General features: G+C 39.2%; 1 protein-coding gene across 1 annotated transcript; it reads left to right on the top strand.

Annotated features, from left to right (window-relative positions):
- Positions 1 to 3,778: 3,778 nt before the first annotated feature.
- dbndd1 (dysbindin domain containing 1) lies at positions 3,779 to 21,826 on the top strand. The gene is made up of 4 exons (XM_067590891.1): positions 3,779 to 4,278; positions 7,745 to 7,888; positions 13,037 to 13,174; positions 20,404 to 21,826. Exons 1-4 carry the CDS (start codon positions 4,248 to 4,250, stop codon positions 20,556 to 20,558), a joined length of 468 nt encoding a protein of 155 aa, XP_067446992.1. The 5' UTR covers positions 3,779 to 4,247; the 3' UTR covers positions 20,559 to 21,826.
- Positions 21,827 to 21,931: the final 105 nt, after the last annotated feature.

The raw sequence follows: 21,931 nt of genomic DNA, 5'->3' as shown, positions 1-21,931 counted from the left end.
AAAGTCCCAGTTATGTTTAATGGTTTTAGATGAAGATTTGACATCCATCTTCAGGTTTTAATGCTCAGTCCAGTTGCATTTGTAGTCATTATACACAACCTCAACTATATATTGTTGCATTTAGAAACAGCCATTTAAAATTTCTGTTCAGTGTCATAACACACTGGTGTCATCCTTTATTTGAGGAAGTAGATAGAAGGAAGGCAGTGCATGTACTAGTTTACTAGTACTGGATTATTTGACAACGTCTGCTTAGAATTAAGATAATTTTCTATTTATCAGGATCACTAAGCTATACAGACATGCACACACACACACTTCAGTCTCTTTCTTAAATTTTGCATTTAAACTGGAGCACCACCTGCAGGCCTTCAGGTATCGTGTGCTGTTCAGCCCCGTATTGAAGTGAAGAGAATTACCATAAAAATGATGTCTGCTCATTTTCTGTTATTTGTATATCAACCATCTTAGACCTCGATGGCTTCCATCTTCACCCGAGTGTTTCAGGCTGTCCACAGGTATGAATTATGAATATCTTCATCATACTGTGTGTATGATTTTGACATTGCATTCCCATAGTTTCATGAGCGAACATGCCATTTCTACACAGTGTACATTACCTCCCTGAAATAACCACATCAAAACTCTGTATATGAGCCCTCATGATGCTCGAGTTGTGTTTCCCACAGCCGTACTGGTCAGGACCTTGTGGTGAAATTCCAGTGGATGGTTGTGTTTGAGGCGGTTTTGAAGTAGTTGCAGATGGCCTGAAATATTCCAGTGAAGACAGAGGGCTTGGAGAACAAGAACTGTTTGACATTCTTCCTCTGGTGATGAGAAAAGAAGTCTTCCTCTGCTTCTATACAAGGAGCTATCAGAAGGGAAGAGATGAGGGGAAAATATACTTGTCAACTTATAAGGATCTTTGTAACACTAACACTTTAATACATAACCCTCTACCCTCACAAGCCTGCCAAGGCCTGCTGCAGAGAAGCATCCCTACAGCATGATGCTGCCACCACCATTGCTTCACACTGGGGATGCTATGTTTATGAAGATGTGCAGTGTTTGGCATCCACCCAATGTTATGTTCAGGCTGATGACCAAGAAGCTCAATTTTGGTCTCATCAGACCATAAAAACGTCCTCCAGCTGACTTCAGAGTCTTCCACACTTCACTTGTCTGCTTCTTGCACGCTCACTCAGTTCTTGAGAACAACCTGCTCTTGGCAGATTTACAGCTTTGCCATAATCCTTCTGTCGTAATGATTTATTTTACTCTACCCTGAGGGATGTTTGGTGACTTGGAAATGTTCTTGTATCCATCTTTACCATCACCTTTTTGCTGAGTTGCATGGAGTGTACCTTTTGTCTTCATGGTCTATGTTTTACCATAATACTGATTCATCAAAAGTCTGATCCTCCAGATACAGGTGTATTTATACTACAATCAAATTAAAATCCATGACTACACACAGGTGATCTACATTTAACTAACTATGTGACTTCTAAAACCAACTGGCAGCACCAGTTTTGGTTTAGGTGTTAAATGAGATGCATATTTATGTAAAAAAAAAAAAAAAAAGTGTATTGTAGTTCATATTTATAATTAAATTAGATAACTTTGTATAAATCTGCTTTCATTTAGGTGCTTTTTACTGTTGATCAGAGTCAACAACTCAGATTAAGTCCTTTTTATTTCCATTTTTTTATTTCACTAGTTTCTATCTTTCTGGCCAGCAAATCTAATCAACATCAATTGTGAGTAAGTGATTTGATTATAGTTATAATCTATTTGTGGTTATAATCAAATTTTAGTTTATTTCATTACAGGAAGCTTTTAGCTTTTAAGAGAAATTACACAATGAAACATTTGTTTTGATTCTACTGCCATTATTTCTTGCTTTTTCGAGGTAATAGTCAAGTAAATAGAACCAATTTGGAGCTCATGCAGTAGCCCATACAGTTCAATTGAATCTTTCCAGTGTCTACAATGTTTCTTTTCTTTTCTTTTGATGAAGGCTCCAGGAAGTCGAAGTCTGCATTTTAAACCATTATCCCCAACTAAATAAAGGCTTTTATTATAACTTGTCTTGCTTCATTGTTCTGCCTGAGAGTGCTTGAAGAATGTTTTCTTTATTTTTTATATTTATTTGCATTGTCTTATTTCATTATAAACTCCTCTGCTGTTTGGGTCATGGGAGAGGATAACTTGTTTTGAGTAATACTATAGGGCTGTATTTCAAAGTTAGCCGAAATGATACCAAGACTTGTATATTTTGTACATGTTCAATAAAATGTCATTATTATTACTGATGGTAGTTTACAGCATTAACCAACCATAACCTGGTGTAATGTGTAAAATATCACAACACCCTTCTGTCTTTACCATCTTTGAAACATAATCTATGTTTCAGTCCTAACCATGATGAGCACATGGGCAAAGCACCACACATGAACATGATCCAGGGCTCTGGGATCTCTCCATTTTAAAAGAAACCCATAAACCCACGATCAACCTCTAAAAACTAGTTTTAAATGTATAAACTGTGAATGAATAGGCAATTTTGGAGGAAAGAATTCAAACCATAATTAAGTTCGAAGGTCATCCCCTGTTTAGTGTTTTAGTTGTTTAAAAAGTGCGTTGAGTGAAGTCTTACTGATCCAAGACGCTTCACAGTACAATAAACTTTTTTGTGGCCACAGCTGTAAATGTTTTAAAGCTATTCAGTTATTCAGCTATTCATTTTTAAAGTTTCATCTCATACTTATTTCCTATTTTATAGCTCCCCCTTTTTTAGGTGCATCACATGTATTTGGCCTTTTAAGCCTATTTATTAACTGACTGATTGTATTTTGTTTTTTAGTTTAGTTACTTGGCTTCCTCCTGAGCGACACTAATGTCCTCTTGGAATATGTGTTAATTTGTGTTACTGTTCGGCTACTACTAAGCTACAACTTACTACCACTGGCTCATGTCATTTGTATGTTGTCTGCTGTGACCTGTCTGACCAAACTAGTTTTCCCTCTGTAGATTAATAAAGTTATCTAATTAATCTATAGCATTTATTTCAAGGGCTTTTGATAATATTTTCAAACTAGAAAATAATTTTTGTTATAGTTGTTTCTGTTTTCTTGTACAGCTATTAGTAGTGGACTCTCATTAAAGTGGACAGTGTGCTGTGAGTCCACTCAGCTGATGGAATTTAATTTTGTGTTTTTACATGATCACCTGAAGAGTCAGATCCTGCCACCAGAGGGCGAGCTCTACTAACAGATTCTCCTCAGAAGAAAGAGGCACCATTTCCTGCTTTTCTGAACGGGTGGGATTCAGAGTTTTATCAAATATCATAGGCAAGTAAGTCCATGATACGTGTATTCCTGACCTGTCATGACTTTTCAAAATAGCACACACCAATGTAAGTCCTTGAGGAGCAAAACCGTGTAAACTGACACAAATCCCTTCATCATGAACCTAGACATGAGCTGTGTATATTTGACATGAACTGACCCATCATCAAGTTCAATAACTTGCCTACAAGTATATCCACACATTGTTATGCTACACGCATGCACACACACATTACTCTCTCTCTCTCACACACACACACACACACACACACACACACACACACACACAAACGAACACACAATTTCCTCCCTCCAGTGATCCATAACCCTCCCTGATACCCCATTCTCTGTCTCTCAGTCTGGGCAGGGTGCCAGCTGCCTCCCTCCCTTTCTGTCTCTCTCTCTCCCTCTTTTGCTGTGGATCTCTCTCTGTGTGTATTCTGTACATACCAAGCCAAGTCACAATGCTGCGCTTACTAAACCAAGTGGCTTAGACATATTCAGTGATGCCGCTATTCCCAGACCTCCCTCTCTGTGGTGGACTCGCTCTGTGAGGCAGTGCAGCTCTCAGACAGCTCTGATGGCAGAGCAGGGCAGGTGGACGGTTCGAGCTGAGAAATCAACATCACTTGGTTTGGAAATCTAGAACAACGAAGGACAAAAAGAGAAGGAGGAGCAGAGTCTTTGGAGAGCTGAGGTCTCGCTCTGTCTACCCACTCCCCCTCCCTTCTTCTCTCTCTCTCTCTCTCTCTCTCTCTTTCTCTGCACACACCCCACACACACAGTCTCACACACAGACACACTCTCCCTTTGCCTCTCCCTTCTTCCCTCCCTGTTTGTCTCCTCCACTCTCCGATGCTGGTGTGGTGAACAGCAGGACACTCTCGGCTGAGCTGCATGGAGGCACAGGGAGGGGCAGGGAGCCCAGGTAAGACCCATTTATTGTTCTGTCTTTTCTCTTTGCTATGGTGTTTGTTACATTACATGGGCATGTAGAGTACCTTTGTCTTTTGCTGTGAATTTCCTGTCTTTTTTTAATATATTCATGGTGTGAATAACTGGATAGACACTTTCTATATGGCTGGGCTACAGCTTCCCTGAATACTGTTTGTCAGAGGAGCTTTTGATTCATGTCACTACCTTTTTCTAAAGGTCTAGTCAAGAGTTAGTCACTGATATATGTTTGGATTACATATAGCAGTGCACCAGTACACTATCTGTGATCATTGTCCTCATTCTGGATCCAGTTGCTGAGGTTTCATTCCCAAAGATGCAAGTTTCTTGTTTAATCTATTGCTTAGCAGTACAAGTCTTTTTATGTCCACACATAATAGGTCAGTCATGTAAAATCTGAACTGATGAAATACAAATTGCAGTACAATAGTGGACACATGGCCTTTGTGTAAAGGCCATCCAGAGAAGCCTGCAGTATGGTGGCATCACACAATGCCACCATTGCACTGCAACATCTAAACATTATTGAGATCACAGGGGTGATACACAAAGTATTGTTAGGTTTCATGCCGATATAGGAGAGATTATAAAAGCATCTGTGATTTATAAAAATAATATGCATTACGTAAAGTGAGATAAAGTAGTAAAGTGTACTTTAGTATGTATATTAACATTAGTTTCCTCTACATCTACAGTCAACCCACTATTAAAACAGTTTTTTTTACTGCATAGTACACTGGGGTAAAACAATGGCTCTGCAGCCTCTGCAAGCTGCGCTGTCAGCAAATACTCAGACTAATAGTCTTTTTTAATGGGGAAATTTTTATCTTGCCCATGACAAATTGAGATATTATTTGTTTCCCAAGATGAAATTAAATTAGACCAAACATCATTATCTATCATGGGACTGAGTCAAAAAGTGTGACTTTGAGATAGCAGTGTTGGCACTGTGGCAGAAACAGCAACCAGTCTTAATCAACAGACATCCTGAAATAAGAAACTAGCAGTAGATGGATCATTTCCAGCTGTACCTGTGGCCATTGTAATTAATACTGATAGAGAATGCAGCAAAAACACTGTAAACATATGGGAAAGTTAATTCAGGGGTCGACATGGGGTCTTGACTGAACCTTATTTTCATAATTTTTGATGCTGTTTCTGGAGAACTACATATATAAACCTCTCATAGCAGAGAAACTGTAAAATAAAACAAAAACATTGCTATTAAGGACACAAGACATAGATAAATGATCTAGCACAATGACCTGATGAAAAGGGTGTTGAGAGAGCATATTAATTCCTCCTGCCTGCACTAGATAGTCAAACGATGATTGATTTATTCAACTGAGACACTTAGTTTGAGTCCACTTTTAGTATAGTCCTTCATTTTCAGACCCCCCCCCCCCCCCCCCCCCCCCCCCCCCCCTCGCTTTATCTCTCTCCATCTGTCTTCTAGGTTTAGTTGATTCACAGAAAGTCATGGCTGACAGCTCGAGACAGGGTCAGCCATCACCTGAAATTGCCATATTTGTGATAGCTGACTGTCTTTTACCAGCAGTAACTCACATTCTAGTTGTTTACTCATGCTTCTTTACAGCTGATTTGGCAGGTGGTGGCTACATCATCCCATCTGTGTAAACTTGTCTCCCTTTACATGCAGATAATACTGTGACTTTTTTGGAAAGCTCTTCTCTTCTGTCACTGATTAACATCCTGACTGAGAGCCAGACTCATCTTCCACCAAAATACTAAACATATGAACATACATGAGTGCACAAAATAGTCAGAGCAGCAAAAATCAGTATAGCAGATGATCCTGAGAGATGCATTTTAGGTTTATGTCTGACTCAAGTCTAGTATCATGAACATGTCTTGGACGGTACATACAGTATATCTGTTTATGAGTCACTGAAACCAGTCATTTCTTTATATGACATACAGTAAAGCCCCTGCCCATAGAACAAAAATAGCTCATTAAAAAACGTGGAAAATCTGTTTGATGAATCTGAACGTAGTGCAACTCCAACAGCCAACTCTTGTGTAGAGATTAGGCTGGAAAAAAACTAATTGGGATAAGAATAGAGCTTGAATGGATGGATGCATATGCTGTTATGTTAAACTGCTTCATAGTGATGGTGGAAAGATCAGGAACAGTAATTCAGGATGATTTCCAGAATGAGGGTTTGCCGATGGAAATGGAAACCAAAGCTGCTGGCAGACAGTCTAAATATTGAACAAACATTTCATTATAACAGCAGAGGTAACGCTATAGTCTTTCCGTTTGTGCGGCTTCTCTGTGGAGCAATCAGTCAATAGTCAGCAATGAACACTTGGCTTCTCGTGGTGAAATCAGAATCCATCATGTTCTGGCCTGGCCTTTGCTGTAACACACATTTCATCTGATAGGAGAAATTCAACTGTCTAGGAGCATACTGCGAGTAGAAATGGTACCAGCCATCTGGTGAGGCCCATCAGGAAGCTGCCACTCCCACACTCCCTATCTATCAGCTCCGCATGCTGTCATTAAAAAGCCATCCTGCTGTAATTTTTGATAAATGTTGCTCAGATAACACAAGTGTGGTTTTTGCATGGATTTTCTTTTTTCTGTGATTTTTCCCTGGAAAAAAAAGTATCATTTTTTTTGGGAGGGGGGAGTTTGTACTAGTCCACAACATCCCTGATGTATAGCAACAGAATAGTTTGTAATCATATCACTTCAGCCTCATGCAATTTGGAAATTAGTGTTCGGAAAGTAATTTATATTGCAATTTATATTTTTCTATATTCTTTCAACTAAATTTTGTACTTCTTGTACTCTTGTCCTTTCCACTCAGCCTCATCACATACTCAGGCAGGCATTTAACCTTCATCAGGTTTAACCAATTTAGAGTTTGTGCAAACTGTATTTGAGGGTGTGCTATTTTAAGTATCTTCTATTTCCAGAGTTGTTAACAGTCTGTGTGAACTTGTTTTCTATTTTGAATGGATGTTTGAGATGTATTTCAGCTAGCTTGAATAAGGAGCATGACCAGGCTGTAACACATTGAATTAGATGTCTTCACATGGCCAAGTAGACTAATTTCAAGGAATCACAAATCTGTAATACTTTTCAATCCTATTTCTAACAGTCAGAAGAAGGGGGGCTGTGAAGACATGTATAGCCTTATCAGTGGTGTACAGAATGTGTAGTAGACAGTTGAGTTATTAAAACATTACAGTGGTCAGGTGATGCAGTTACCTACTGTAGGGAAAACACAGTTGTGGTTATACATGGAGTATAATCACTGCACATAACTGTAGACTTGTTATTTTGCACTGTTTTGATGCCTTTAACTGTCTTGTGTTAATCTTTCAATAAAAATACAAAAACCTATTATAAATAAATCTATCTTCTTATCCTTTTACTCCCTTTAACTCTCTGTGTCTGTATGTGTTAACAGAGCCCAATAAAGATATCCAGAAGCTGCTGAAGCCCTCCAGCTCAACCGACCTATCCAAGGAGTTGTTCCAGCACACAGCAGGGGAGGAGGAGGGCGGCCTGTCAGGGCACACAGCTAGTCTGCTGCACATCACTGAGAAGAGACGTAAGTATCGGGTGGGGGAGGAAGTAAAGAAAAGAAAGCTATTAAGAATGTGAAGTAGTGATGAATATTAATTGGTGGTGAAAAGGGGATACAGGTTAATAATAGTTGCAAAATGCCATAAGAAAGATGCCTGATCAATAGTAAGTGCCTCTAAAGGACCATTAACATCTTACTTACACACACACATTGCACACATATAATTCTGGACCAGACAGTATCTGGTACAGTTCAGGTTATCTGCAGATTCTACACTGAATGATCATCGCCTATTTTAGGTATTCTGATCCCACATTCTCAAAGATCGCTGCACCACAGCCTCGGCTGAAAGGACTCTTTGTGCATCAGTCCCATACAGAGGCTTCCCTGTACGTGCCAGACTCAGAGCCCAGGGCACATAAACACACAGAGACGGATACTGGGGCTACATGAGTGACAAGGCCGCCTTTATCTGCTTCACTAACTAAACACTTTTTCAGAGAGACAGCTCATCCAGAGGCTAATGTCTGTGTTTCTGTGCTTTAATGTGAACCGCTAACTAGTCATGCCACCTGGCTAGAGCTATAAAGGTAGATGAGCAACACACAGAAAGAGAGTTAAAGTTGTAAATATTTACAACATGCTTTTAAAATCCCATCCTGAAAAAACATGATTTCAACATAATGATCAATGGCCTTTTTTACATTAATTGTCAGCCATATCATCAAGAAATCAGGGGTCATATTCAATACTCTACCTGTTTTTTTGCATTTTATGGAGACTATTTATTTAAGGTTTTATCTCAGAGCCACGCTGCAGCTTTATCCTTAATGGCACAGCAACAAACTTCCTTCCTAGTGCTGCAGTTTTATCTCCTAAAGGTGGACCATAATGGCTCCTGAGTCATCTGCAACATTTATTTTTTAGAAGCCTGGAGCCAACAGCCTACTCTAAAAAACAAAAATCTTATCCCAGAAAAGAGCAGGTTGTCAGTTTTGTCATGGAAGATGAATCACTTAAAAAAAAGAACATGCAGTACAGATATGCGCACATATACAGTATACAAACTCATATCTACTGCAGTACAAACCCATATCTACTGCAGTGTAGAGAAATTGAATTTGTTATTCTGATAGGGTGGATCTTCAGGAATTTAAGATAAAAAATGTGGGGTAAAATGTAGTGTAGTGTGAAAAAGTGTGAAATCTGTTTGTATTGATCTTGAATTGCAGAAACCAGGAAGAAAAGAGAAATTAGGGATGCAAAAAAACTTAGGTATGGCTCATTTCCTGTCAGCTGTTTAGTGATTAGTAAAGAATGCAACAGGAAATAATTGCACCCAATTAGAATGTTTATGATTAAAACTGTGAAATGGTGTGTGGACAAGTGCCTGTGTGCTTAATCACTGTGGGGAAAAAAACACTTACAGAGAGTTAATTTTATAGTTTAGTTGAGATATTTTTTTGGCATTACGTGTTTAACATCCTACCTCAATGGCTTAGCCTTGTCTCACCCATCCTCATTCAACCACAGCTCACTCATCATTGCCAGCTGTTCAGGCCGGACTGATGACCTCAGGGTAGAGAAGAAAGGGGATTACCCAGATCCAGCATGCAAGGCACATCCCCTCTCCTCTCTTATCCCTTCTCCCAAATGTGAACTCCTCCCTTATACCCATCCTCCCTATTCTACTCTTTTTGTTCCTCCAGTTGAATCCGTCTTTCTCACATGCTGAGAGAGGAAAGGAAAGAAAAAAATAACAGGATTTTTTAAATAGAACATAAAATTTACAATATGCAAACAATTATTTTTCTCACTGTAATTTTCTGAATGAAAGGAAACATCACATTACTTTCAGTGAATTAAAGGGAGCTTTATTTCACACACATTAACTACAAAGGCATGAATATAAAGTGTGAGATTAAGGGCATGTTGACAAAAATTAGAATATGTCAAGAAGGAGTCAAATGGATCAACACACACAAATTAGACTTTACAGGCTGTCAAGCTGCATGCTTCTGCAAGAAGAGGTAGTGGTCTTTTACATCATCTTTCTGCTTTAGGCGCAAAATCCTCTGGTTTTTCTTTTCTTTTTGAGAGTCTCAGTGTGAATTCTCTATTGCCAGCCCTCCCTACCAGCGTCTCGCAGCTCCTGTGATTGGCCTTTGAGATGGAGGCAGTTGTTTCAGTCTGTCTGCCTGGGAGAGAAAACGCACTGATCAATTATTCAAGGAGAAAGGGTGTGGGAGAGAAAAAAAAAGAGATGGGGGGAAGGTGGATTAAAAAACAAGCACAGCAGAATGGGAAACCAGTTGAAAATAATGGCAGAATATAATGTAGAGAGTGTTTTGTTTTACACAATGCGCTTATGTCATTCCTCAATCTTACATTGTTTCATTTCTTCTATTTTCTTTTCTTTCATCCTCATCTCCTTCTCCATTATTTCCAACCTCGCTGTTTCACTTTCTCCAGTTTTTTTCACTCCCCCTAAGAAGGGATTTTAAAAATACTGAAAGGCTCTAAGGAAGCACCTTCCAGACGGTGGGAAATGTTAACTATATTTACAAGCAAAGAAACAATCTGAAGTGATGGGAAATATGAAATTAATTTTTTTTAAAACTATTTCTATTTTCTCTTGCCAAGCAATGTTTGCATATTGCAGTATTTACTTTTTCCAACAAATATAAACAACCACAGTCATTATCAGACAGCAGACATTGGCCAAAGCTTTGGGTGTGAAATAGTTCTCACTGCTTACTGCTGATCCTGCCCATTTCCTGTGCTGCCGTTTAATTACATGTGGTGAATTGGTCAATGATGTGAGGCTGGAACCTGGTTAGCTAGTTTAACCCTTTATTGAAGCTATGTGTAGCTCTAGAGTCTCCAATGATATAATACTATACATCCTTTGTGATTTAAACAGTGATATTATGTCATTTTCTGAGGCAGATCTTTCCATATACAGAACTTGGATATCTGCAATGTATCAGGGTGACAAAATTAACTGTGACTGATCAGTAAAATCACAAAATCATTCTATATCAAACTGGTGACTAGAGTTGAACCTGGAAGATTTGGTTTCTTTGTTTCAAAAAATGCTTCAAATCTTGTTTAACTGCTGGACTCTAAATCACATGTGACTGAAACAGTAATAGATTGGTAGAGATAGATAGATAAAGAGTCCAAATCCCCAAATTTAAACAAGAACATGTAATAACATGGATGATGACATAAAAAAACATCTTTTGGTTTCATGCCAACAGCTTTATGATGAAGAACAGACAATCAAGATTCCAGGACCTGAAGGAGAAATAGAGTAAATACGGATTTGTTTTCAAGATGTTCTCAGACATCCAACATTTGATGTCTGCAAGGCAATTCTTAAATGTACATGGTTTCGTGTTAATGTGGAATTTAGTGGATAACAACATATATACAAGTGTATATTTGTTTGCAATAACATTTCCAAGTTGGAACATCTAGGGGCACAAAAGGATGGGACCTGAAGTAGAGCCCTGAGGAATCCCACAGTTCAGTTACCTGCAATCTTTTCATTTTTGCCTCCTCAGTTTTCTTGGTCTTCTTTCACATCTTTGTTGTCATCTCTGTCACTATGTTTCTCTCTTTCCATATGAATGACAATATATGTAAATTTAATAGCCTGTCCATTATATTTGTAACTTTTATGCTGGGCCACTGTCTTTGTAAATATTCATGCTTGTCACGGGTCAGGGCGAGTGTGTGACCCAGTCCTGGTTTTAAACATGACAGTAAAAATAAACAGGACAGTAGGTTTTTAGTAGAGCAGATGGTTTTGGGGTGAAATAGAGGAGAGGTGAAATGAATCTTTTTATTTTTCCTGATCACTTTCATCTAAAGGTGGTTCATCAGGACATCAAGCTACAGCAACACTTTGGTCCAGTTTTAATGGTTCTTATCTGTATTCTCACATAGTCACTGCTTCCTTATTTCTCATTCCTTGTGTCTCCCGGCATTCCTGGTGTTGAATCTATCTATCTTAAACATAGCACCATTACCAGCCGCTGATGATTACTCTTCTTTAAATCAATGATGCAGACAATTAAATGTAACAGCAGACAAAGAGCAGTAAGGGAGTGAGCTCTACTTCAGCCTGAAGCTTTGTCTTAAACAGCCTGGAAACTGGCACGCAAATGGGGTAATAATAGCCTTCAACATGTCTTGCAACCCACTGTTTTTTTCACAAAGTCACGCCCACAAACAGCAAGTGAAGTGTTTCTTTCAGACTTGACGTTGCATGGCAGGAAGACATCCACTGATTCATAAGGAAATACAAACACACTTCTGTCTGCCTTGGTACGGTCTCTAAACATTTTTCTCACTGTAATGGTAGATTAGTTCAGCTCTATTACACAGAATCGGTTCCTAACTTGCATGATGCTGAGTCAAGCAGATATACTTGGATTCTAGTTTTTGAATAAATTTCACTTTACATATATTACATAAAACATTTCAGATTTGGAGGCAGCCTGACTAGAATGCTGAACCTGGCACGTTGATGCCCAGCGCATGTGAACGTGACCCTGTGCAGCAGTAGTGACTCCTGCTGAGGAATCAGAGGCTTGTGCAGAAATGAACAGGTGCTACATGCTCAGGAGAAAAATGGGGATCACAATGCATCAGGGAACTCGCTATATATCCTATTTTCATCCCCACACTTGAGCTCTTGTTTCATTTTTTCAGTCACTGCCCGTGTTAACACACATGTGTCACGTGAAAAAGAGACACTCAGTGACTACAGCGTCAAGCTTAGAGGGAGATTAAAGAAACCCACCGTGTCTGAAATATTTCTGAAGTAGACAGCACTTGGCTTTACAAGAGATGTACAGATAAAACTGGATAAAAGAGTAAATTGGTTCTTCGTTGAAATCGATTTTACAATAGAACTGCAAGAGCCAGCTATTGATCTGCTTGAGTACAATGGAGATTCAAGAGCAGCATTACACGATGGGCTGAGGAGCTTTGTGTTCACACCATATGCAGTTTATCCTTCACTTCTTTTAAAAGAGCAACTGCTCTTCTGCAATGTCAGCAAATATGAGTGGATCATTTTAATCTCTCAACTTCTCCCCCAGACTGAAAAGCATGCTCTCTCTCTCTCTCTCTCTCTCTCTCTCTCTCTCTGCCACCTAGAACCCCTGAGTAGTGTGTCTTCTTTGGAAGTGCACTTTGACCTCCTGGATCTGACTGAGCTGACTGACATGTCTGACCAGGAGCTCGCTGAGGTTTTTGCCGACTCTGATGAGGAGAACCACAACGAGTCCCCAGCAGGTAAGTTCTGCTAAAAATGAAATGCATATGTTTACAATAAGCAAGAATAACTGGAAAATAAAGGAAAGGGGAACATCTTTCATTGCAAAAACAACATCTAGATTCACTTAAGGTTTGTGCAAAAAATATAAAATTGAAACTTTAAGATAAAATTGTATTTTACATTCTTAGTGACTTTGGACTTGTACAGTAAGCCATCAGTCACAAAGATATAAACAATGTGTAGACCAGTAAACTTCACATTTAAAGTGTGTTGTAAAAAGAGTACACCGCTGATTTAGAATTGCACTCCTATAACATTCAATGGTCAGATTTTAAAAAAAATCTAAGTTGATCCATCAGAACCAGAGATATCTTCTTTTTTATTACATGCATCCTTCTTCCTTGTCAAAACCTGGCTCCTACATTATTCACAATGCAATTTGACTTGACTCACCCAACTGCACAGATTCGGGTGTGTTATGCTAATAACAGCTAATGGAACCTAGAACCACTAGCCTCAAGCACAGATGAGGAATGGGTTACAGAGGTCTGGTAAACCCTCACTTCTTACTAACTTCACACCCCCAGATTTTTTTCATTTTCAAACTTGTAGTCTTAAGCATTAACTGATGTTGCCTCAAGTGACATCAATTGATTCATTCATGCATTTTCATAAAATTCATTTATCAGACTTCACACATCTTCCTTTGAAGCAACAAAACATATTCAACTTTCCTCAAATATGCAGTATGATGTGTAAAATTGGAGGAGTTCCCCTTTTAAGATGTGCAGACAGATGTGCTGTTCCATGGCCCATGTGTAGATTTTCATTTATCTGACTGCAAACAGGAATAATAAGAAACAATTTCTTTTTCTTGCATGATATTTTCTTGGCAATCCTCTGCCCTTTAGCTTCATTTGAATAAGCCTGGCAGAGTCAGTATGTTACACAAACTATTTGGTTGTTGAGAGATGCATTTCTCAAATTTAATTTTGCCCCTGCCGCCCATCAACTCAACTCAGTGATTTTTTTAGAAATTAAAATGTCTTGTCTGCAAATGAAAACATGTAACAATAATTCTGAATTTGGTAACGCTCATTATCCTGGGGGGAGTAGAATATTTCTCCCAGTCTGTATCTACATACAGTATACTGTATAAACTCAAGGTTCACATGATGCTTTTCTTGTTTACTGTATTTGTTTTTAAGTGTGTGTGTACATTTAGGAGAGAGTTTCAAATCATTGTAACCCAGCAGGGTTCTTAGAGGGCCTGCTGAACCATAATGATATGATACATCATGTGACTCCTTTAGAGAGTCATCAAAGACATATCTCAGTGTCAGTGTTGAACTGCCCTTTTCATTTTCATACTGCTCAAATTTGACACTGTTAAGATTCTTATGAGAAACTATCTTATATACATAAAAGTACTAACTCTGAGAACTGGGAATTCTTTCAATCTGAAAAGTAGAAATGAAAGGAAACAATGTTGTGTTCATCTGATAGCACTGGACTAGTCGCATACAATCCAAATTAATCAAATGCAGTTCCATATATGCATATTAAAAGGTGAGACAGTTCACCCTGCATGTGTGTCACAGCAGAGGTACAGGATAAAGGCCAGTCCATCTTTCTCCCTGTTTGCTAAAGGAAGCAAGAAATCTTTCCCATGTTTTATTTATGACCTGGGTGCCTCATCCTGCATGCAGACAGCGAACTCTCTCCTGCAACAATCCTGCCTCTCAGCAGGCACACAGGGTTTCATGCCAGCTCACAGTTTAGATAATGTCTTACAAATAATAGTAAATTCTGTGCATTGGTAGTGCTGGTCAAAATATTTAAAACATCAATTTTTTTCTTGACAAAAATGTCAGACTTTCAGTTGTGATACTTTTGTTAACTGGGGGTTTAACCAATTCACATAATTGTTTAGCTGAGAATACGTAATAGGTTCAAAACTGATGTAGTGGTACCATGGTGACAGTGACTTCACAGAGATACAAATGGTGAAGGTTGACGTGTATATGCAGGCATGAAAAACAGACTCCACTGTTTAAATACATTGAAACAGACCATGCTGGACAAAGCAGATTTTGTGTAGTCAGACATACTTACAACTCCAATGAGAGACAGCCAGGACCTCAGTTTAAAACATTATAAAACAGGGTTTTTCCTCTTTCTTTCTACATGTTGCTTTCACTCTTTTTCTCCCAGATTTCATATTATATCATTACCCTGTTCTTCAACAACATCTTTCCCCTCCCTTCCTTCTTTTTACTGTCTATTACTAATGTTTCATATCATGGCACAGCCTGTTAAGTGTGAGTTATTGTCCCAGTGGGCCATCTGTGCTACAGCTGCTGTCTGCAACTCTACAGCCAATTCTTTAAATTGAAGATGTTGTGCAGCATTTACTGCAGAGGACAATCATGTGTGCAAAAAAATTAAACATTTTCTTTGTTTCTTAGTGAAAAGAGGTGCATTGTCTAGAGCACCAACTGAGCTACACCAAGGTACTAGCACAAAGACTTTTTCAAGGCAAAACCTACGCCTTCAAACAACAGATCAGAAAATGTCTCTATTGTACAACATCACCTTAGTCTGTGTCTTTTTACCTCTTCACTCTCACTCTACTCCCCCTCATAATATAAATCCATCTTCCCACAACTGTGCAGAATAGTCAACTTGTCCCCCCTCTTCCGTTCTCATCAACACCAAAACACCAAGTTTTTCCAGCCTTTATCAATCACAGGCCACAGCTGCATTTCAGTAGCCAGAAAGTACAGGTGCAGGAGATGCAACAGCCAAGAGACTTCCAGTCCAACATCTCACATCCGCTGCTCTGCTCTCTTCCAATCAAGATAAAGTCCTGCTGTCAAGGAATGGACAGCTGTATAACACTCTTATGATATTCAATGATTTAATTTACACAGCCGAATTTCTGTGAGAAAAATAAAAACCAAACAATGATTAAATGTTTGTTTATTCAGAATGACATATTCAGATGAGTGATCTGTTTTTATTGTTAATTTATGCAATTGGCAACCTCACAAAGATCAGTGTGTCATTCACTCTTGTATCCTTATCTGTATGTATATAAATCATGAATAAAAATAGATCAGCCATCTGAGAATGCGGCAAACATTTTTTCTTTGTTGAAAGTCCTTAACCGTTAGACTTAAGATGTATAACTTTGTGCAGTATCTTTCTTCATCTTGCCTCCAAATACCTCTCATTTTACCACAAAGAACCATTAAGCACCTCTCCTTCTATCTGCATCTCTCTGCTTGCCTTTATCCTTTATTGCCAATGTCTGCCTCAGATATGGTGTGTACAAAAAAAGGATAATATTCCAAGATAGATGCAGTCACAGATGGCTGAAGGTGCTTTTAAGCAGAAGCATGCAGACACTAAAACAACTGCAAAGTGTTCTGCATGTAAAGCTGCACAGGATTTTACAGAAAATAGACTGAAAGACTAGAAACTTAGCTGTCTGTACATGTTTCCTAGTGCTTATAATTATTGAGGCTGAGCAGGAAGGGCAAGCTGTTTTTGTTGTGAGACCCAGCAAAAACAGTGCAGCTAAGGTGGTGTCAACACATACTGTGAACTTGACAGATGCCAAATGTTCGTGAATGTCGCCAGGACTGCCTGCAAGACTGCCAGGGTCAGTGCTTTGAATACCGCTGGGGCTGAATGTGCAAACAATGCATGGAGTTTTAGTGCTGTAAGTCATTTCTGGATAAAAGAGTCTATCAGACATCATTTTAATAGTGTGCAGATGAGACAGTAACATCTGTTTACTTAATTTGTTTTCCACCTTACGGCCCTTTTTGGTTGCCAGATTTGTGTCTCCAGCACATCTTTCTTTTTGTCATTTGTGAATGACAGTGGTGTGTGTGTGTGTGTGTGTGTGTGTGTGTGTGTGTGTGTGTGTGTGTGCGTGTGTGCGTGTGTGTGTGTGTGTGTGTGTGTGTGTGTGTGTGTGTGTGTGAGTGTATGTGCAAAAAAGGATTTATGCAAACATCGACTTATTGCACAAATCTCAGCTGTGAAGACCAGCTGTTCTGTTGCATCTGGATTCCCTAAAACCTTCCTCATCATTCAACCCTCAGATTTCATGCAGGGCAATTATTGATAATTCTTAAACAACTCTGATAAAGCTATTAGCTATACTGACATACTACAAACTGTGTGACAAAGGCAATATAAAGACAGTAAGCTGGTAACAGAACAAAGATGGGAAGGGTTGGGTGTGTTCATAAAGTCATCAGTGAGTTCAGGGTGAGGGAGAAAGAGAAGGACAGAAATATAATTAATTTGTGCCAAAGTTAGCATAGCAAATGTGGGTCAGCTAGTATTGAGCTGTGTGAGCATAAGACTTGGTGGGAAACTGCTGAGTGTGTGCCAGTGTGTGGAGGGCATGTAAGAGTTGAGGGAGAGGTTAAAGCAAGCAAAGAGGAGAGAGGAGAGGGGAGAAGAAGGTGGGTGAGTGAGTTCATGCTAAATGTAGGTTTCTGAATAATTCAGTTTTCCCTGCTGGAAACAAGGCCTGTTCTTTCAAAAGCCATTTAAACAGTTATCATAATCTGAGTAACTACACTAACACATTATTTATAGATGCTTATGTCTCGTTTGTTTTGTTTACTCTGCTGTCTCTCTATTCCCGTTTCCATTCCTCTATTCCCATGTTCTTCTTTTTCACTTCCTGCTCTTCGGTAGCTTAAAGCCATATTTACACGGATAGTTCTACCAAAATTAGCGAACGTTGTTCAATTGTTCTTCATAGCTTTAATCCAGAGAGCCGAGAACATACAGCAATTAGTGTTTCGTCATGCGTCTCTTTCTAGAGCAGCTACAGAGATACAGAACAAAAGGCTGACTTTGTCGAATTGGTTTGCTCTTTGTTTTACTCTCAAATGAGCTTGATGAACCATAAAGTTTACCCACATCCCTGAAAAACTACCACAGGCATAGCTTTGGCCTCCTATTCTTTCATTGGAGTCAGTAACAGGATTTTAACTGATGACATTGCAGTACAACCTATCGTGTTTTTTTCTTGTTTACTTTTTTCATGTCCATGTAATGTGAGTCGTGTTTTAGAGAAGATATTTGTTAGATTTGTTGACTTGGCTAAAGATTTCTTTAGTAGACGCATGGAGGGATGAAGTGACACAGAAAATAGGAAACAGGAATAGACATTTTAAAGAAAAGCTCATTAAATTAATTGTCCATCCATAGTTTTTTCCCCATAGCATTATATTTTTCACTCTCAAATCATTTGATGATATTGTTTAATTGCCTTATATAGACCTGTGAGACATGTAGGTCCATCTCTGACAAGTTATGTTTCATAAACACAAACTGCAACAAAACTTCACAACAAACAAGTAAAAATGCAGAGGGCTACCCTCAACAGTGATGTCTAAGCAGGTGTTTCCTGTTTGCTGTCATTGATACAACACCTGCAGTGACATCACTGCTTGGGATGTGGCCATAGTTGAAACATGGTGTAAAATTTCAGCCCATAGAGAGCAGTGCTGCAAGAACTTCATGATTTACCCCTTAGGAACAGGAGAACACATTCATATATCCACTATAAAAGCTCTGTTGAATGTAAAAGGTCAGATTCCAGCTCAATTCAGTTCCTTCAGGGCAGCTCCAGACTCTGCATCACACTACAGGTTATCTTTAAAAAATACTCACCCCAGTTCACAGCAACTGATTGAGCTGTGCTAGGATTATCATGCATAGATGAACTGGGTATTGTTTCCCTTAAATGGAGTGAAAGAAAAGGGTGTCATCACATATGTGTTTGCCTTTACAGTACATGTGCACATATAAACACACATTTGGTGTTCTGCAACAGTTTTCCTTGTGCCTTCACAGGTTTTCTGTAGGAGAGTTTTGTGTTTCAGGAGCAGTAAGTTATGCAGCAACACGCTGACTGAAGAATCTAATGGCTGCTAGCCAGCAGCACAGAAGGACTACTGCACAATACCCCATAGCTCAGGGTATGCTATGTGACAGCAAGAGAGAGGGAGACAAAGGGGAGGAGAAAGAAAGAAAGGGGAAAATCTATTTATGTTGTGCAGAGGTATGTAATTACTTTATGTGACCTCTCAGGTGTGCAGACATTCCTATGAGTGTGTTTCAATTCATGTTCATCAGTCTTTTAATCAGATATCAGGGCAGAAACAGGTCAACAGACATCTGAACAATGCACACAAGGAATGGAAAAAAAGATGCCCATTCTGCACACACTCACACATTCATGTAAATGGAGTATGTACACATTGCGGGTACACATTTATATAACTACATTTAAAGCAGTTGGGTGTTTGTGGCGCTTTCTGCAGCAGACTCTTCCCAGCATATTGCCGTCCTACTCATTAAAATCCAGCAGAGACACCATCAATCTTCTGAGATCAATATGTCTTTTCTCCCACCGCCATTTCTCTCTCTCTCTCTGTCTCTAATGTGTCTGAGAAAATGGATGTAGCTTTGGGGAGATTTATAAGCCAGGTACTGAGTATGACGTTCACTTAAGAGCCCTAACATGAGAGTGATATGGGCAGTGAAAGGTCAGAGTGAGTTGTCAGCTCTCTATCAGTCATTCCTTCTGCTGCCTTGTTGTCTTCCTGATAGGTTGGACATCACCACCAAGTGGTGTGAAGCGGCAGTGGCTACAAAACTGGAAAACTCTTTCTCTGTATGGCTAAAATATAACAGAAGAAAGAGTTGATGTTGGCAAAGTTGCAGCAGTGAGAGTATTTATGAATGGATGTTTACTGGTTTATACAAAGAGGTTTGTGTGAAGAATATTCCTTCTGTGGATCATTTCAGATGCCTAAAATAAGACTTATCAAATAAGATAAGACAGTTTCTTACCCCACCCAAGCAGATCACTTTCCCTCTTCCATTCTTCAAAAAATACCCAAAAGTGTGAGTAAATGGTCTTAATGGACAGAATAAAGGCAGGCAGCAACTGCCTCTGTTTCATTTTAACAGCTGAGTGAGCTCTGGAGATTTAAATATGCTTTTAGCAAGTTTAGAATTGTGCATACCGAAGCCAATAAACATTAAGACATTTGTATTTCCAAGCCCTAGTTCTGCGTGTGACAGGGATGCAAAGTGATTCTTCTGGGTCTGTTTCCTTATGACATAAAAACACTGCATCTGTACACATATCTGCAAAGACTTTGGACTCCTGTTGATCATAAATCATTGTGTTTCTGGTGCCTAGGTTCCCATCAGCCTGTGCTGCCCAGAGGTGGGTACATGCGCTCCCCCTCCTGGACACGCTGCAGCAAGGTTGAGCCCCCACGAGAGAGAAAGCACCACAGCGATTCAGACACCGCAGAGCCCTTAATGAAGCTGGAAAGGCCGAAGCAGCCATGATATCTGATGTGAAACAGCCAGACCGCAGAGAGAGAAAACCCAGAGCCGACAGACACAGCCAGAGTGAGAACACAAAGCGGACCAAGAGGCCCCAATTTGCCACCTTGCACGCATATAATGTTTCATGGTGCTGAATAGACGAGTTCAGGTTGAACTCTGGACACTGTGCTCTAACTTAAGATGTGCAATACACACACCCTCCTTCTCTCTCCCTCTCCTCTCTTTCTCTCTCTCTCTCTCTCTCTCACACACACACACAAACACACACACAATGATTGTGTTTTTCAAGCAAGGGGTTCTTAATGCACTCTGGGCTGCCAGAAGATTTTAAGCTTTGTTTTTGAATGACAGACAGGGTATGAGGTCAGCAGAATAACAGCACCTCCATCTGTACAGCCTCTCAGGGTGGGAAATAGCCTGGAAAGTAAGATTAGCACTAAAAGTTGTGTCCACTGCGCGTGAGCAGAACTTCCACATGAAGTTCAGACACTGAGATTTACATCAAAATGCCGGGACATGACGTGAAACATAAATCAATGGAGCGGTTCAAAACAAAATATCACGCTGAGGCTATTACTTAATGTGTTGCTTGAAAATGTGACAGGGTTTTCCATTGCTTGCAAATAACTTCAGCAGTGGAAGTGGGTTTTGGTGAGGCGATGCTCCATCCATCACACATTCTCCATCCCAATGAAGAATGTGTGGTGTAATGACAATTGCCTAAATAAAAATACTGCACTTCTCTCACTGAATATTTACGGTGCCCTCCAGAATTATTGGCATTGGGTGAGATGACTGGAAAGATAAATAGACCAAGTAGCAAGCTAGATATAAGACACTTTTCTATTCTTAAATACTTTGCTTTTTCAAAATTTGTTTCAATAGATGTTTATTTTCCATTTACCTTATCATTCTGAAAATGATGACTGCCACAATTTCTGCTGCTAAGATAATTAAAGTTGATAATCCAAAGTCAGTTCAAATTCCATTCACAGAGATGCATTAACTAGATGGGTACTGACAGTAGAAAATTACACCATAGTCTGGTGTTTGCATGAATACCAAAAATACAATGAAGTGCCAACAATTTTGTAACCATCTTATAAAAGATGAATTTAACTACTGATTTTCAAGCAAAATAGCTCATTACTTGATTTATTTATCTCATGTTTAGCTTGTCTGTACCAGGAGAGCCAATGATTCTGAATGCTGTGATGATCAAAAGTGACACTGGGATGGTAGGAGAATAAATAAGTCTTGAAAAGGTGTTTTATTGTGTGGTTTGTTTACTTTTTTAGAAAAGAGGCCCTCTTTAATTTTCAGTGGTGATTTCATTCAACTTTGGTGATACCCTGACGTTTCTTCTTTTCAAT

Source organism: Thunnus thynnus, chromosome 1, assembly GCF_963924715.1.
Source record: "Thunnus thynnus chromosome 1, fThuThy2.1, whole genome shotgun sequence".
NCBI lineage: Eukaryota > Metazoa > Chordata > Actinopteri > Scombriformes > Scombridae > Thunnus > Thunnus thynnus.
The sequence above is the reverse complement of the archived record's forward strand: the minus strand, read 5'-3'. Positions and strand labels throughout refer to the sequence as shown.

Bases quoted from the DNA above. Each gene is read 5' to 3' on its own strand.
- dbndd1 (XM_067590891.1), top strand. From the start codon at position 4,248: ATGGAGGCACAGGGAGGGGCAGGGAGCCCAG. The intron at 4,279-7,744 runs GTAAGACCCATT...ATGTGTTAACAG, and splicing joins GGGAGGGGCAGGGAGCCCAG to AGCCCAATAAAGATATCCAG. The intron at 13,175-20,403 runs GTAAGTTCTGCT...TCTGGTGCCTAG, and splicing joins CCACAACGAGTCCCCAGCAG to GTTCCCATCAGCCTGTGCTG.